This window comes from Colletotrichum graminicola (assembly GCF_000149035.1).
Source record: "Colletotrichum graminicola M1.001 genomic scaffold supercont1.4, whole genome shotgun sequence".
Classification (NCBI taxonomy): Eukaryota; Fungi; Ascomycota; class Sordariomycetes; order Glomerellales; family Glomerellaceae; genus Colletotrichum; species Colletotrichum graminicola.
The window spans coordinates 830,657-846,965 of NW_007361008.1; the positions used below are offsets into that span (position 1 = coordinate 830,657).

The window sequence follows — 16,309 nt, forward strand, 5'->3', positions numbered from 1 at the left end:
GTGTCCTCAGAGGACCTCCAGCGTCATGGGCAGAAGGGCTGCCGTATGGCGCTCTTTGAGGCAGAAGTCCTTGCGCAAATGTATCAGGGCCTCTCGGCTGAGGACCGCCATTAGGCAAGGCATGAGGCGGTCCGTGGGGACTTTGTCGGTAAGGGTGTATGTACGGCGACCCGTGTGAGCCGTGTGAGCCGTGTGAGCCGTGCGAGCCGTGTGATGCGTGTGATGCGTGTGATGCGTGTGATGCGTGTGATGCGTGTGATGCGTGTGATGCGTGTGATGCGTGTGATGCGTGTGATGCGTGTGATCCGTGGGACATGGGTCCGGCCATTAAGGGCGAAGGCGAAGACGGTATTCCGTTATGAGCAGGCTGACCCATATGCCCGGCGGGAACGGCTGTGGACATTGGGGGGTGCGTAGGCACTGCCATCGGCGGAGGACGCAACGTCGATAGAGGCTGGAACGGCGGCGGTCGCTGGGGTGGCGAGCTGTGCCGGGCGGGTGGACGGCTATGCCAGTCTGCATACCTTGGCGCCGGAGGAGGGCCGTAGGGGCTTGGAGCCTGATGAGGTGCCGTCGGTGGAATTGGGGGAGGCGCTGGGGCAGCCTGGACCGGTGGTGCGACAGGAGCAGCCGGTGGGGGAGGAGCCGCAGGCTGCGAGACAGGCGGAGGCGGAGGCGGAGGCGGAGGCGGAGCCGGGGCTACCCAGGCGTATGACGAGAGGCTGCGAGCCCTTGCCTCTGGGCCGGTTGTCGGTGGGCTTCTCAAGGACGGAGGGCCTGGAGGGGGTGCAGCCAGTGCGTGGTGCGGCGGAACAACTGGGAGCGGGGGTACGAGTCTTGCTGCTTCGACGACTGGGGACGGGTCCTTGGGCGGATGGGGGTTGGGTTTCCGCTTCAGCTTCCGGCATTTGTGACACTGGAACTTCCTCTGCTCCACAAACTTTTGAGCCTCCGACCCGAGGCTTCCGTAGTGGCCGTTGGTGAGTTCTCGCTCGTCCGAGTTTTCGATGGACCACCACTTGAGACTGACATCGATGCCACAGGTGATGCAAATCTTCTCGCCTGCTTGATAATCACTTGCTGTTTCATTATTGTTCCCACCGTGTGAAATGCCATTGGTAGGCATGGCTGTGGTTGACGCCCGCCGAGTACTCGGCGTGACAGGAACACCGCCCATCTTGGCAGCATTCGTCATGAGATTGGCCTTTCGGACTGTACCAGTCAATGTAAGATCTGCCTGCTTGTAGCTTTGCACATAAAGCTGGAGAGCATTAAGACCGTCGTCGTTAACAACGTCGTGCATACGATGTATGACGCTCTTTGTCGGGACATGTTCTTTGCACCACACTGTGGCTGACATGACGCCACTTTCGCCATTGATGGTAACAAGGTTGAACTGATCACGACGAGACCCCTTGACAGGAGTGATGTCGAAGCCGAGTAGGTAGCCTTGCTGACGAGCACACTCGACGTGGACTGGTGGCCATGGTTAGCACTGTTTCAAGAGAGGAAGGAATACCACACTCACCAGGACTGCGGCAATTATAGCAGGCAACGCAGGCGCCACCCTTGTGGCTGCAGGCCTTGCAAACCTCATCGTACCTCACTCGAGGAATAGAAGGGATACCTTCAGACGGGCTCAATGCCTTTGCGTTGCCAAACTTGACTTCAGCCGTCCAAACGGCACAGGTAACGTGGACCCAGTTGTTGTCTGCGGTTCGCTTCAGAGGTTCCCGAGGGTTGACTGGTCGGTTATTCTCTTCCTGCTTCTTCCTGTAGTAGTCGGCAGCCTTCTGGGCTTGCTCACGCTCGACTCGCTCGCGCTCCTTCTCCTTCTCTGACTTCTTCTTGGAAGCAGATATCTTAGGCTGCTCAACAAAGTCGTGTTCCGTGTGCTCAATCGGGCACAAGACACACTTGTATTGCTGCAAACATGTCAGCTGTCGGATTAGGCGAAACAAATGGGGGTATTTGACATACAATGGAAACCTGTGGGCTCTTGTCGTTGGCGCACATGTCACAAGTCCATTTGCCGGGGTTTCTGTTATCAACAACTCCGTAGCAGTTGCGGTGTACTGTCAACCGGCACTCCCTGCAAGACAGATGCTGGTCTCCCAATGGCTCCAGCTGGTCGCAGATTGCGCAGGGCATGGTCTTGGGCTTCGGGATCTCAGGTGCCGGTGGAGGGGCCGGTTTCTCAACGGCCTTCTCCTTCTTTTTGGTAGGGGCGGCAGCCGGAGTAGTGTCCGACGCCAGCGGCTCCGAGTCTCTGTCTGGGGCGGAACTCTTAAGCTTCTTGCGAGGTGGCTCGCTTGAGGGTGCCGCAGACACTGCAGTGGCCGGCTCCGGAGCATTGGGCGGCGGAGGCGTGTTCCAGTAGGTGTGCATTTCCTTGGCGGCCTCGAGTTCCTTGAGGAGTTCCTCGTCCTGACGTTTCTTCCAGGCTCGGCCGCCCGCTTGAGCAATCTTCTTGGCCACCTCGTCAACATCTTCCCACTGTATAGCATAGCGCCGCCAGAGCTCAGCACATCTGCGGCAGAGTGCTTGGATATACTGGTTGTTCTTGTCCTTGCTGGAGTTCTTGCCCCCGCCTTCGCTCACGGGAGTCCCTGATGCATTGGGAGCTCGCCTCCACTGCCTCGAGTATTTGGTATGACAGAACTTGCACACAAAGCCCTTCTTCTTGCTGTGCGCTTTGTCGCCGTCAAACGCGGAGTCGTCGGCATCGTCGGCGATATCGTCCTGCAGCTTGCTCGCAGCAACCTCTGCCTTTTTGGCCTCCTTTTTGCTCTTTCTATTCTGAAAGTTGCCCCAAATCTGTTTACCTTGAGGAGTCTTCTTCCAAGTGTAATAATACCGCACTATTGTACCGGGCGGAACGGTCTTGACATGTCGTTTGACGAGATAAAGCTCGGATCCGTACTTCCCGACGCCTTCCTCGAACTTTTTCTGTTCCGTTGCCGTCAGGTCGGGCTCTTTGAAAGCTGATTTGTCCACTTCGGAAAGAAGCTTCAGAGCGCGGTCCTCGCTGTAACCACTGTGGTAGTAGGTTTCCAGCGCGACATCGTGGAGGTTGGTGGAGTTCTTGGGCAGGTTGAATTTGGGCGCCAGCTCTTCCGCCTTCTTCATGTACCGGTCGACTTTGGCCTCCCAGTCCTTGTTCTTCTCAGTCGCTGGAGGTGGGGCCCACAATCGGGTGGCCGTCGCGTTCGGGTCGTCGCTGTCTTCGTAATCTTCACCTCTTGCCACATAACCGGGGGGCTCATCCTGAACCCACTTAGGGCGCTTCTCGCGACGAGACTTCTCAGCCTCCAAAGCCGCCAGCGCCTCCTTCGACAAACCCGGTCCCTTCTTTCCGGTTCTCTTAAACTCAAGAGGCTTTTGGTACTGCACAGGCTGGCCAGGCCATGGAAGCACAGTAGCTTGATGCTTGGGACCAATTCGAGTACTAGCGCGAGGGTAGATTCGGTCGTCGTAATCCAGGGCATCCTCGGGCTTGCAGTGCATTCCGAGGTACCGCCAAGGCCAAAGGCTGGCTTGGTAGATTTGCTCCGCAGTGCCCGTGCGGTGAGAGTCGTCGTTGTCGGCGGGGCTTGTCCGCTCGGTGTCGACATGCATCTCTTCGTCATCGTCATCGTAGAGATCCTCGTCGTCGCCGTCGCCTGCGGGGTCCAGTAGATTAGGTGTATGACGGGCCTCCAATTTGCGTTCCTGGGCGCGGCTGCATGCAGCACAGGACCAAGCGAAGCCTCGCGAAGGCTTCTTCAGTAGCGGTGGCCTGACGCAGTTCATGTGGTATGTCTTCTTACACACAGCACAGTCGACCGAGTCATTGCTAACATTGTGTTAGCGACTCCAACTCCCGTTAGACCGCGGCGTGGGTGGACCAACCTTGCACAGTAGCCGCTGCATCGCTTGCAGAGCTTCACTGCGCTAGTGAACTCTTTTCCGCGACCCTGCTCCACAATAACGAATTTCCAGCGCTCGTCCAGTACTTTCTTGACTCTCTCGGGCACGTTCACGATTGTCGACGTGGGAATGAGATCGTAGTTTTTCTGGATGTATCGGTCGTAGAGTTTCTCGTACCAGAAGCAATCCGAAATCTTTCGATACTCGTCCATGTTGGGAATTTCTGCCTTGTGTAGGATTTGGCACTTGCCACGCAAAGCTGTCAGAGGGCTGATATCGGAATGCATCGTCGCAAACACCAAGCGAGTGTCATTGACCTTTTTCCCGATATCCTTGGGCCTATAGAACCAATTGATGCGAAGTGCATCAACCGGCTTGGTGTTGTCATTCTGCGCATGGAGAAATTCCATGATGCGGCCCAAGTAGTATGGTTCCCCCGGGGGTTCGCACACAAGATAGACATTGTCTGCAATCTGGAATCAGCATGTCATCCTGTTCTAGGAAAGAAGGAAGAGAAGAAAAAAAAAAAAACACCCCGGAAAGAAGTAAAAATGAACAGGGGAGCACAAGGATGGGTGAGTGCGCGTGTGCGGTTTGTTGCTGTCTTACCATTGGGTGCTAGCACGGTACCGTCATCCGCCACCAATTTTCCATCTTTGGGGACCGCACCGGAACTCTCAAAACTGAGCATGTTCGTCTCTGCGTATGAGCTAGCGTAAGGGCCCGACGCCGTTTTTCGTGAAGCGCCTGTGCCGGCACCCGACGACGATGCTGTCGCCGTAGCCTGGGCATGAGCAGTGGCAGTCGCGGCGTGTGAAGCTGCCTTGCGCTTTTTCGAAGGTTGGGTCGAGTTTGCCGAGGCCGATGCTTGCGTTGCTGGGGGTGGGTTTGCGGACTGCACGTCCTTTGCTCCATTCTGAGGAGGAGCCGTCTTGGTGTCGTCGGATGGGAGAGCTTTGCGGGCTGAGCCGTTGGTGCGCGCGCCCTCTTGGGCGGACGTGGCCGACACATTGCTATGACGCGCCGACTTCTTGGACTCCTGATCCTTCGTCTCGGGGGCGTAGTCATACATGTCGACGTCCAGGTCCTTGTCCTCCGCATAATTTGGGCGCGACGATCCATTGCGGTTTCGTGATCGCGTCCCATAGGGGTTCGCGGCCTCGATGCCAGCGTCCTTGGCGGCGGGGTCTGAGCCTGTGGAGGACGACTTGGCCATGGGTTGCGAAGTGTTGCGCAGGGCCGCGTCGAGCTCCGTCTGGTGAGACTTCTGGACGGTAGAAGCTGCTTTGGAGGTTGACGTGGCCGAAGTGGCGGGCTGCGTGGAATCGGAAGGGTCCCGCGCAGAGGGAGTGGCGCTGGCGGATTGGTCCTCGGAACTACTGGCGGTTTGGGTTTTCTGTGCCATGATGGCGATGGCTAGCTGCGCGTGGTTGGGAGGTGAGACGAAATTGGTCGGGGCCCTTCCCGCGGGTGATGAGGTGCAAGAGGGCCGACAGGTTGAAGCTCGTCTGCAGAAGGGCGAAGGCTCTGATCCATAGGCTGGGCCAAATGGGATCCGAGGACTACTTATGCAGTGAGGCAGGCGGCCGTGGACGAGATGCGGCGTATGAGACGGCTAGGGAGATATGGATGCGTGGAAGGATCGCGTCCGATGGGGGATGGATATATGGGATGTGACTGCGCGAAGGGTATGGAATCCAGCCGATGGGCAGGACGTGGCGCTGGGAAACGGAGCGCGTGGGCGCGAGCGCAGCGGATACTGGATATGTATGGATGGATGTGTGTGGTGTTTGGGGTGCGGTGTGGATGGATGAGGATGAGGATGAGGATGAGAACGAGTGAGTGAAAGGATGATGGGAAAGGGAAGGGTGAATGAGTAAGGTAAGGGTCGGATCGGTAGTGGGAAGGACTAGATGGGAGCCGAGAGTCAAGGTTCCGGGCGACCAGGGAGGGTAGGAAGCAATGGGGGGGCCGGAGCCAGAATCGGGCGTGTTTGTGAAGGTGGTGAAGATGGGCAGGGAGGAAGTGATGTGGAAAGGAAGGAAGGAGAAGAGGAAGACGGGTCCAGGTCCAGGTCCAGGTCCAGACAAGCGGAAGGCAAAATGGTAAGAAACGTCAAAGAAGGACGACCGACGGTCGACGGTCGACCTTAAGCAGCGGCACCGGTACCAGGTCCAGCAACCAAGCACGAGAGGCACCAAGCACCGGCCGACGGATGGGATGGATGGTGGATGGATGGATGGATGGATGGACCTGCACCTGCACCTGGTCCATCTCTACTTACTTACCTACCTACCCAAGCTTCCTACACTATTACCTGGCCTTGTTTTGCCTCGCCTTTGCCTTGTCCATAAACCTGGGCTGCCAGTGCCGCACCTAGCAACAAAGTGAAGAAAGTACCTTTCCGTAGACATTTTGGGGGGATGTACAGGAAATGGGGCCAAGTACCTGATGGACGATGCACCTGGGGGTGGGAAAGGAGCAGCATGTCTGGACGGGAAGATACGTACCTGCTTCCTTACCACCAGCAGAACCAATGACCAATGCTAAGGTAGGTTAGAGCAAGGTCTCTCTCCCCAGTCAGTCTGGGCCAGCAGGCGTAACAGCAGCAGCAAGCAGAAAACAGCAGGCCCTCGCCTTTTTTTTTCTCCTTCTCTCGCGGATGGGGCTGGGTAGGAAGTACTGATCTACTGCAGGTTGGGGAACACTACCCGTATTTCTTAGCAAATTTGCGCGATGAGCAAGTAGCGATACGCCGCTACAGCCTGCATGATACCAGACCCACTCATGTACTTCAGTACCCGCTCCCGCAGTCATCACTCTGGCACCAGAGCGAAGAGCCCATCGACCTCACACCTCAATCTAAGCCTGCCAACGCCGCAGAATCCAACCGCACGCCCCCCCTCCATCTCACCTTTCGTCCCCTTCTATCAGATCGTTACCATACCTCACCTTCTTCTCTTCGTCTTCTTCTATTTGTCGGAGGGGACTTTCCTGGCACATCCATCCACCCATTTCAATCCCCTTCGACCGATCGTCAGTCCGGTCGGGTACGTGGTGCGTGGGGTGTGTATGTGTGTGTGTGTGTCTGGTGTGGTGTGTGGGTGTGAGCAAAGGGAAAGAGAGAGCGAAAGCATTGCAGCACCGCACCCACAGAACCAACGACGGCGACCCAGGACCTGAGAAGTAAGGTTGGCAAGAAATATTCCAGAGACGACGTGTGTGTGTGTGTGTGTGTGTGTGTGTGTGTTTGTGTGTGTGTGGACGATGCCCAAGACCTGCATAAGGCGATGTCTGACCTCCGCTTTATCTCTTTCTCTCTCTCTCTCTCTCTCTCTCTTCCTGTCTCTGTGTACCGGTCGCTGGCTCGCTTGTTCTCGACGTACCTCCATGCATACCTACGTTACCTTGCCTTCATCGGACATCGGACATCAGACACCTTGCCGACCGCATCTCTTCCATCCGACTTGCTAGATTAATTCTTGATAAATCTCAATTGATTGCTTGGAACATCGGCGTCCTACAGTTCCCTAACTTTCTCGCAACAGTGAAGTGTCAGCGCCCCGAATTAACTTCACTCAACAACGGCAATCTAAGTTAACGATGTTGACGTTCAAACAGTCGGCCGGCCGGGGCTGGCTGGCTTGTTGGGTCTGGTCTGTGTCGGGGGTGTCGGGGGTGTCGGGGGTCGGGGTCTGTATCTGTAGTGTACACTATCCGTACCTACCAAGTAGGTAGGTATCTATTGGGGAGGTGACTTAATTGTACGTAGCAGGCACGAACGAACAACAGCATGAAGCAAGGTGCGAGCAAGGCACGTGTATGGTTCGCATTTCCTTCGCAGTCACGGAAACCACTTGTTGCTGCCTGCCGCCCTACCTGCCAGCTGCTTTCCCCATTCTCTCTCACACAACCTCTCTCTCGCCCTTAGTGCCGCCGACGTCTCCCTCTATTCGCCATCTGCCTCCCCCGTTTTCCCTTGCAGTTTTGACGTCGCCTGTCTTCCCCAGCGAATTCCCCTCCTTTCTGCCACTGCATCTCCTACCTTACCATCGATATCCATGCCTTCCTGTTACGGTGGCACAAGATCGAACCTCGTCCCCCTCCCCCTCCCCCAATTGCCCGTCTTACCCCCCGGATGTTCATCTCCTATCCATGCTATCTCAACTGTATCTATACTCGGAACTCAGAAAAGGCTGACCTGGCGACAAGCCGCCGATCCGTGCCTTTGCCTCACCTTTGACCTTGTCAGCGGCTTATAAATGAAATAAAAACCCCTCCACGTCAGAATATGTCGGGTTCAAGCGTAATAACAAATACACAAGTGCACCCGGGGGGGAGGCCGACCATTGACTGACGCCGTCGCTTTCGCTCCCGCCACATACTACACTATACACTATGCTCCTCTGATTGCTGGTCATGTCATGTTCGACGGCCCGCCCACTTCTTCCTTCGATTCCTTTCCTTGGTTCGTCGCACCCCGGTTTGTCCAACCCTGTGGAAACGAAGGGCTCCTTACCGCGTAGGGATCTGCCCACGACATGTCGTCCACAATCCCCCCCCCCGTCATCACCCATGTGTGTCGGTCCCATATGAATCCCACCTCCTGGGTTACCTAGCTGTTCTTGGCCACCCACCCCAATATCAACAACAGCGCTTCTTTCCTTTGCCGTTGCGCCCTTTTTGACCAGTTCACCCAGCCTTTTCCTGTCTATTGTTTCTGACGGGCTATTGCCGTCCCTCCGAAACTGAAATACTATGTATGCCTGTCTCCGCCGTTTTTCTGCCCGCTTGATCTACAATATCTCGTCACTTCATCATCTGCCCCAGCTCTGACAGGACACACCGGGGTTGGAGGTGCGTCGGAACAAATGCTTCATGTCGGTGTCATCGAACCTCATCCGGGTAGTTTTCTTTCTGCATTTACTTTGAAATATATTTCTTGCCCATCTGCCCGTATCCGCGGTACTGCGTCATTGCACGTTTTTCCCTATTGGCATTTCTTACCACAGGTGTGTGTGTGTGTGTGAGTGAGTGAGTGAGTGTGTTCATGTGCACACATGGCCTGCCAACGTTATATGCACGACATGGGGGCCATTTCCGGACGTTATTACTGCACCACATTGTATGTTCGCTTGGTATCGAGTATTCATACCTTTTCCCTTTTTCCTATGTTTTTGCCCCCCCCCCCCCTCCTGGTGCCCCCTCTCTCAATCTGAACATCACCTCTTGGCAAAGTTTTCACCTCGCGCCGATTGCCTCAGGAGTTGGCTAGGCTACCACCTCTTTTGAAAGATTGAACCTGCAAAGTGGCTTACCTACCTTCCTGTGGTGCAATTTCATTTGCTGCGTCTGGCCAGCATCGCCATCGACAATGCCACTGCCGCTGGCTCCTTCCCCCATCCCAAGAACGGTTCGGCGTCAGGGAGGCGAATGAGTCGCTACAACGCCTCGCAAATAGAGGGCCGGTCGGGTCGATCCATCGCCGCCGTCAGCAAGCTTTGTATCAACGTACATATCGTGCGCTTACCTCATCCGTGGTAGGATGCTCTCTCTACAAGGACACGGCATTCATTTCCTGCTGCGACGGCAAGGAAACGTTGCAAAACTTTGGCACCGCACCGACTACGTATCTCCCCATACGGCGTCCTTTTTGCTTTCATTGTCCATCACCTTGGGCAGCCCAGGATGAAGCGGATGGTTGGATGGCAATGCACTGAGCAGGTGCATCCACAGTCAGATGCCGACCGTCGTCCATCTAGCTGGTCCGAGGCACGGCGCGCACCACCCCGTACAGGTGAGATCGAGGCGCACTCGCCCCCCGCCCTTGTAATCCGAGGGTTCGTTTTCCTAGCGGCTGCAATTCGTTCTTGACGTTTCTGACGACCGTCCGGTTTGAAGACACTTCAGCGCAAAAAATACCACTGTGTGTTTCAAAGTTCAAACCACATGTCTACCTTACCCAGTACTTCCCGGTACGGGGGAAACACGCTGAAGTCCGTGAGAAAGCCGAGGTACTTCCCAATGTACCTATTTCGACGCCGGGTGGAGCCGCAAGGAACACTGGCAGACAACCGAACGGGTACGTACCGTCCTTCTGCCATGATAGAAGCGCTGCAGCACTAGTGTACGCAAATCAGACGTCCCCTGAAGATGAAGACGGGCTGGCTCGGAGCTTTGAACTTGCTTTCCCCCTCTCCAAGTCTGGATCGTCTTCTTCGGGGCGGGAAGGCAATTCCAGCCTGGCTTGTAGTTTACGAACTCAGCCCAAGGACAAACGAGCTCGGTTTCCCACACGTATCGTTCGTCAGTTACGCTCGATTGCTCTCCCTAGCAATATAGTCGAGAGGAGGCCCTACTTGCTGCCGCACGCTGTCTATCTCACCCTGAACTGCCTTGTTTAGCTACCAATAATGACAACTGTCCATCCACGAAGGGAATCAGCGGCAGCCAATAAACCATGGCGGACGACTTTCATTTCATTGCCATGCACAAGCGTTAACTTACTACTCGAAGAATAGCAACAACGACAAGGCGGAAGGCAAGTGTTGAACCGAGAGATGTTGCAGTATTTACGACTTGACTTGAGTAAATCTCCTTCGCGATAGCGATAGCGAGTTGCCTCGCCGTTGGGCAAATCCCGCGGCCAAGATTTGGCTTCAGCAGAGACGGGGAACGTCAGAAAAGACAGATGAGGTTGACCGCATTTGTCGGTTGGCCCGGCACAAGCGAGAAAAAAAGAAAGAAAAAAAAAAAGCACCACATGCCGCAGGGTGCAAGGGGCAGACCACTAGCCGATGACCAGTGCAGTGCATTCCCGGCCATTTCCAATCGCTCTCAAAATCCACCGGCCACAAGATCATGCACTATCATGAACCCCGTTCCGTTTCATCGGGGAGAAGATGGACCCGGTGGGAGAGCGACATTTTGATGGCTATCGAAGTCAAGGTTTCGTACGCAGAGACAGAACGCGACCGTCCCTCCTCCACTTTAACCATCGGACCCTGCGCCGAGTCATCGACGCCCATGTACGGAGAAGCCAGTTGCTTGGACCTGACAAAACAGGCCTGTGCCAGCAATAAGGGGGGGGACTACGCGTTGTGTATTTATGCCTTTCGCTCCCCGAATCTCCCTTTGGGCCAGCGCAGCTTCTGACAACCATAAGGGATTGCCCGCTGGGTGAGAGATGCCTGATACTACGGGTTTGATGAATCGACCGAATCGAGGGCATCGTGCGCGCCTCCCCGGCGCCTGCAGCTAGCTGCACGCCACCCGAGCAAAGAATGACTACCTCCTCTGCGAACAGCGCCCTCCATCAATACTCATGCAGGCTCCGAAGCCAATACGTATGACAGTAAGATTTTTTAATAGCGGCCAGCCGGGTCGTCAAACGGCACACAATTGTCGCTGTCCATCGTCGTCATTGAGTAAAAGATGGGTGGTAGTCGCTGGTAGCAGGCCACGACGGGGCTAATGAGAAGCGTTGACGAATGGATGGGGCCAGATGATGATCCCTGTCCAGGGACAGGGTCTTGTGCCTCACTTAGCCTTGGTCCCCGGGGAGACACCGCATCGATGCGTACCCTTTGGAGAGTTGTTCCTGCCAGCACTGGAACATGGATCACCCTTCTCACGAGTTGGACTTTTTGGTGCGGTTCGGGTTCCTGATTGTCAAGGTCGGCTACGTGTCTGGCGCTACACACAAATGGTGCAACCCCAGTAGCCACTGCCTACCTAGTGTACTTCTTTTATCCTTCTTTTTGCGTTTCTGACAGTGTTCGTTTTCTCTGCTCGGTCTGCCTTCGCGGTAGGACTCGGCTTTTTCCGCCGTCCTCCATCGCATCGTGTCTGGACTTTGATCACAGTTCAGACAAGCCCCCGTGCCAAGCGGGACCCATCCCTTCCCCCATCCCCTTGCCCCCCCCCCAAATCCAACGTGTGGCAGGCAGCGTTAGCATCCATCGACCCAGTCTATTTCGACTCAAGTCCGATAGGCCGCGGCCCCCCCGGGATCTTGTAACAGCGACTGCCGTCAGTGACACACGTCCAGTCTGTATTCAAAATAGGCAAGCAATTGTGAGCAACGGGCGAACTCCACATAGACCGTGTGTCGTGGTGTATGAAGCGTGGCTCGGTCTGGAGTGGGGCCGATCTTGACAGCCAAGAGTACGTACCGACCGCACGCCCCGGTCAGCCCGGCCGAGTCCAGTCGCTGTGTTTCCACTTTCCATTCCATGTTCTCCAAGTCCCCTGGGTAGGGTACGTACCTTGCTCTTACCAACTGATTGTTCTCGCGGGTGGTGTTCGCTGAGGTAAGCTCTTCTGCTCTCTGCACCTGATTTCGCGTGACTTGGGCAAGGTGGGTCATCCCTGCTGCTGCCTTCACACGTTCTATGGAGACGCGCTTGCCCGTTTTCTACCAATCAGTGTTGCACCACCAGATGGGAATAGTTACCTGCCGGTGCAGTCCAATTCTACCTAGTTATCGCTCAACCCCCGAGACTCAGTGGTGTGATCCAATCTTTATGTTCCAGCTAGGACTCGTGGCAGCTTGTATTTTCCCGTCTTCCATGCATTGCACTTTAGCCTTGACCAATCTCTCTACTTCATCATGGCATCCCATAACGGCATATGGCACAAGACCTCCGTTGAGGCCGCTCACGAGCAAAGCCGAACATATCAGACCGTCTCCACCGTTTCTGGACACAAACGACCTCGTTCTGAGTCCGAACATCCTCCTGCGCCGAGACCAACAACGCTGCCGAGCCATACAGCACATGTACAGCGAGCGTCAAGTTTGCCCCCGGGCCCTCCAAAGCTCACGGCAAGCCCGATAATCTCTCTGGACGTTGTTACCCAGGGCCCGTCCGAATATACTCAGCGACGGAGCTTCCCTTCAACGCCATCTTTGCCTTCGGATCCATTGCTTGCCCTCGCCCATCCCTTCTACGGACTTCCTCGGCCGTTGTTGCGGAACTTCCACAGCCTTGGTATCAAAATCATGTACCCTTGGCAAAAGGCCTGCCTGCGCGGCCCAGGGCTTCTTTCTGGGGAGAGAAATCTTGTCTATAGTGCGCCAACTGGAGGCGGGAAGTCTTTGGTGGCCGATGGCGAGTTGGCCTCTCCCATGTTACGATGCTATACTGACTGGATACCAGTATTGATGTTGAAGAGGGTGCTCGAGGACAAAAATGCCAAAGCTCTCCTCGTATTGCCTTATGTTGCACTTGTACAAGAAAAGGTCCGTTGGCTGCGGAATATCGTTCAAAACGTGCCAAAGCCAAAGGATGAAATTGAGCATGAGAAACGCATCTGGAGACGCCGGGCCGACGAAGACTCCATCAGGGTCATCGGCTTCTTTGGGGGAAGCAAGATCAAACCCACTTGGTCTGATTTTGATGTTGGGGTTTGTACCATCGAGAAGGTATGTGCATCACAACCCGTAGTCCTGACCCTGCTGATAGTAAGCATCTCAGGCCAATGCGCTTATCAACACGGCGATCGATGATTGTTCGATCAACCACTTGAAGGCGGTCGTCTTGGACGAACTTCACATGATCGATGATGATCACCGCGGATATCTTATGGAATTAATCGGGACCAAATTGCTTACCTTGCCTCAGCCAGTCCAAATCATCGGGATGAGTGCTACGATGTCTGTGAGTGGCGGCCCATCTGTAAAGTTCCGCAGGATTCTTTCGCTGACGATGGCTCGTAGAACATTAATCTCCTGGCTAATTGGCTCGGTGCTCATTCGTATGAGACACGTTATCGCCCAGTGCCGATCGAAGAGCATCTCGTGTATGAAGGGAACGTCTATCCGGCTGCCACGATGAGTGAGCTGCTCAAGACGGCCAATCACTTGAAAACAGGAACACAACCAGAACTGCTGACTTCCAAAGCGATAAGACGGGTCGAGCCATCCGGCCACAAAGAGTTCCAAGACCCAGTACTCAATGCGGTTGTGTCACTCGCCAGCGAGACGGCCAGAGCGGGATATGGAGCGCTAGTATTCGCCAGCAGCCGCTATGGCTGTGAATCCGATGCTCGATGGATAGCCAGAGTGATGCCGATGCAAAACGAGCTCGACCCCGCCCTGGTTGAAAAACGCATCGATTTACTTGCCGAGCTACGTAGCCTCGGGACGGGACTCGATCCTGTACTCGAGGAGACAGTACCGATGGGTGTGGCTTTTCATCGTAGGTCTTGTCGAGCGAATATTGAAACCCAGACTGACAGCTCACTAGACGTCAGTTCCCGCCAAATACATTACGTTACGTCAGCTACTAACCATTGTAGGCCGGCCTGACAATTGAAGAGCGGGATCTAATTGCCAGTGCATATGACACCGGAGTCATCAAAGTGTGCATAGCCACGTGTAGCCTGGCAGCCGGCATTAACTTGTATGTTTCCTGCCCCCCTCGAGAACTTGTAATGTCGGCCCCGCTAACCGTGTTCAGGCCGGCACGGAGAGTCATTCTCCATAACGCCCGCATGGGCCGAGATTTCGTCGGGCCCTCAATGCTTCGGCAGATGCGTGGACGAGCCGGCCGAAAGGGGAAGGACGAAGTCGGAGAGACCTATCTGTGCTGCCGAAAGGACGACCTTGAGAAGGTAGTCGACCTGATGCATGCCGAAATGCCGCACATCACAAGCGGTCTAACGACAGACAAGCAGCGTATTCAGAGGTCAGAGAGACGATGCTCACTGTTCCATGCTCTTGCACTGACCAATATCAGGGCTCTGCTAGAAGTTATCGCCGTGCGGTTAGCAACAAGTAGAGATAGTCTTGATGAGTACATCCGTAAGACGCTACTGAGCCACTCCAGCTCCCTCGAGGCTCTCCAGGAATGCGTTGAGGCGAGCCTTCAAAACCTGCAGAAGATGGATTTTGTGGTAACAGATGTCTGCGGAAATTATCAGCCAACAACGCTAGGCAAGGCAGTTGTAGCCGCTGCTCTAGATCCCGACGATGGAGTGTTTATTCACAAGGAGTTGGAAAGGGCACTCCAGGCATTCGTCATGGATGGAGAGATGCACATTCTCTACACCTTTACTCCCGTCCAGAACTTCGGCACCAACGTCAATTGGCAGGTGTTTCGGAACGAAATGGAGAACCTCGACGACAGCGGCCATCGAGTTCTGGGGTTTCTCGGGCTCAAATGTGCCATGATCAACAAGCTGTAAGCACCCTTGCCTTTGGTTCCGACGTTGCTAACCGTGTCCAGGGCGCAGGGTAGCACGCTGAAGGAAACGACCGCGGAAGAAAAGGAGACGGTTCGTGTGTACCGTCGGTTCTACATGGCTTTTCAGTTACGAGACCTGTGCAACGAGATGCCCATTCAGGCCGTTGCGCGTAAGTACGACGTGCCCCGTGGCGCTGTCCAAACTCTCTCGCAGACCTGCCACGGTTTTGCGGCTGGGATGATCAAGTTCTGCGAGCACATGGGCTGGGGGTAAGTTGGGCCAATCTCGTTTCGGCAATAGCAGACAATTAATTCCCGATTGCAGAATCATGGCTGCCGCACTGGATCACTTTTCGGACAGACTGAGGGCAGGCGCCAAATCGGACCTGTTGGCTTTGGCACAGATTACCTTTGTGAAGAGCAGGACGGCGTGAGTTGCGTGACCGAGGCGGCGTCGGAACTGTGTCTAACTTTGGTGTAACAGGAGAGTTTTCTGGGAGAATGGCTTCCGCAGCGTCGCGGCCATCGCAAATGCAGACCCCAGCGAGCTTCTCCCGGTTCTCATGCAGGTAAGCAGACTAGACGCGCGAGCCCGTCATGCAATACAAGCTCATGGTTTGACAGGCCCAACCGAGTAAACTACGCATCAAGGGGCAGGAAAGCGAGAAATACGAGGAGAAACTCAAGGCTAAGGCTAGGGTCATCTCAGACTCGGCCAACCGACTGTGGCGTAAGTCTGACCGAAAAAACATGTTGGCGCCGGCGGTGAAATAAGGATGCACCTAGCACAGCAGCTAATAACGGCCAACAGAGATACAGATGCAACAGGAGGTCTACGAGGAAGAATAACCAACATGCCGGGATTCGTCGGTGGCGGCTGGAGCGGCCAACGACACCACCGCCGTCGCGCGTGGGGTTGGCTGCACGGCTGCCGTTGCGAAGTAAGTCGGGTACATATATCGTACCCGGGCAGTTGGCTATGCTGCTCATAGGCTGTTTCCCATCACTTCCCGCAGCAGATGCGCATGCATACCGCCTTATACCCGTCAATAATTGGTGACGAAGACGTTCAACCTGCATTGCGTCGGACAAGGTAATCCCCCCTTCACTACACACCCACACCCGCAGAGCGAATTTGGCGGGACAAGCTGCGTGCGTGTGATGAAGCACCGACACCCACCGCCACTACGGGCTGCTATCACTTCTCAGTGGCC

The 16,309-nt window shown here is 55.3% G+C and overlaps 2 protein-coding genes across 2 annotated transcripts; one reads left to right on the forward strand and one right to left on the reverse strand.

Annotated features, from left to right (window-relative positions):
* Positions 1-6: 6 nt before the first annotated feature.
* Positions 7-5,314, reverse strand: GLRG_01545 (BAH domain-containing protein; the record flags this gene model as incomplete). Its single annotated transcript, XM_008092230.1, has 6 exons — positions 7-97; positions 525-1,476; positions 1,529-1,925; positions 1,981-3,835; positions 3,892-4,375; positions 4,519-5,314. The coding sequence occupies 6 exons, from the start codon at positions 5,312-5,314 to the stop codon at positions 7-9; spliced, it is 4,575 nt and encodes a 1,524-aa protein (XP_008090421.1).
* A 7,206-nt stretch (positions 5,315-12,520) lies between these two features.
* Positions 12,521-15,944, forward strand: GLRG_01546 (DEAD/DEAH box helicase; the record flags this gene model as incomplete). Its single annotated transcript, XM_008092231.1, has 13 exons — positions 12,521-12,980; positions 13,068-13,333; positions 13,386-13,568; positions 13,628-14,108; positions 14,157-14,158; positions 14,209-14,312; positions 14,370-14,597; positions 14,649-15,092; positions 15,138-15,365; positions 15,421-15,525; positions 15,580-15,664; positions 15,720-15,825; positions 15,907-15,944. 13 exons carry the CDS (start codon positions 12,521-12,523, stop codon positions 15,942-15,944), a joined length of 2,730 nt encoding a protein of 909 aa, XP_008090422.1.
* Between the last annotated feature and the right edge of the window lie 365 nt (positions 15,945-16,309).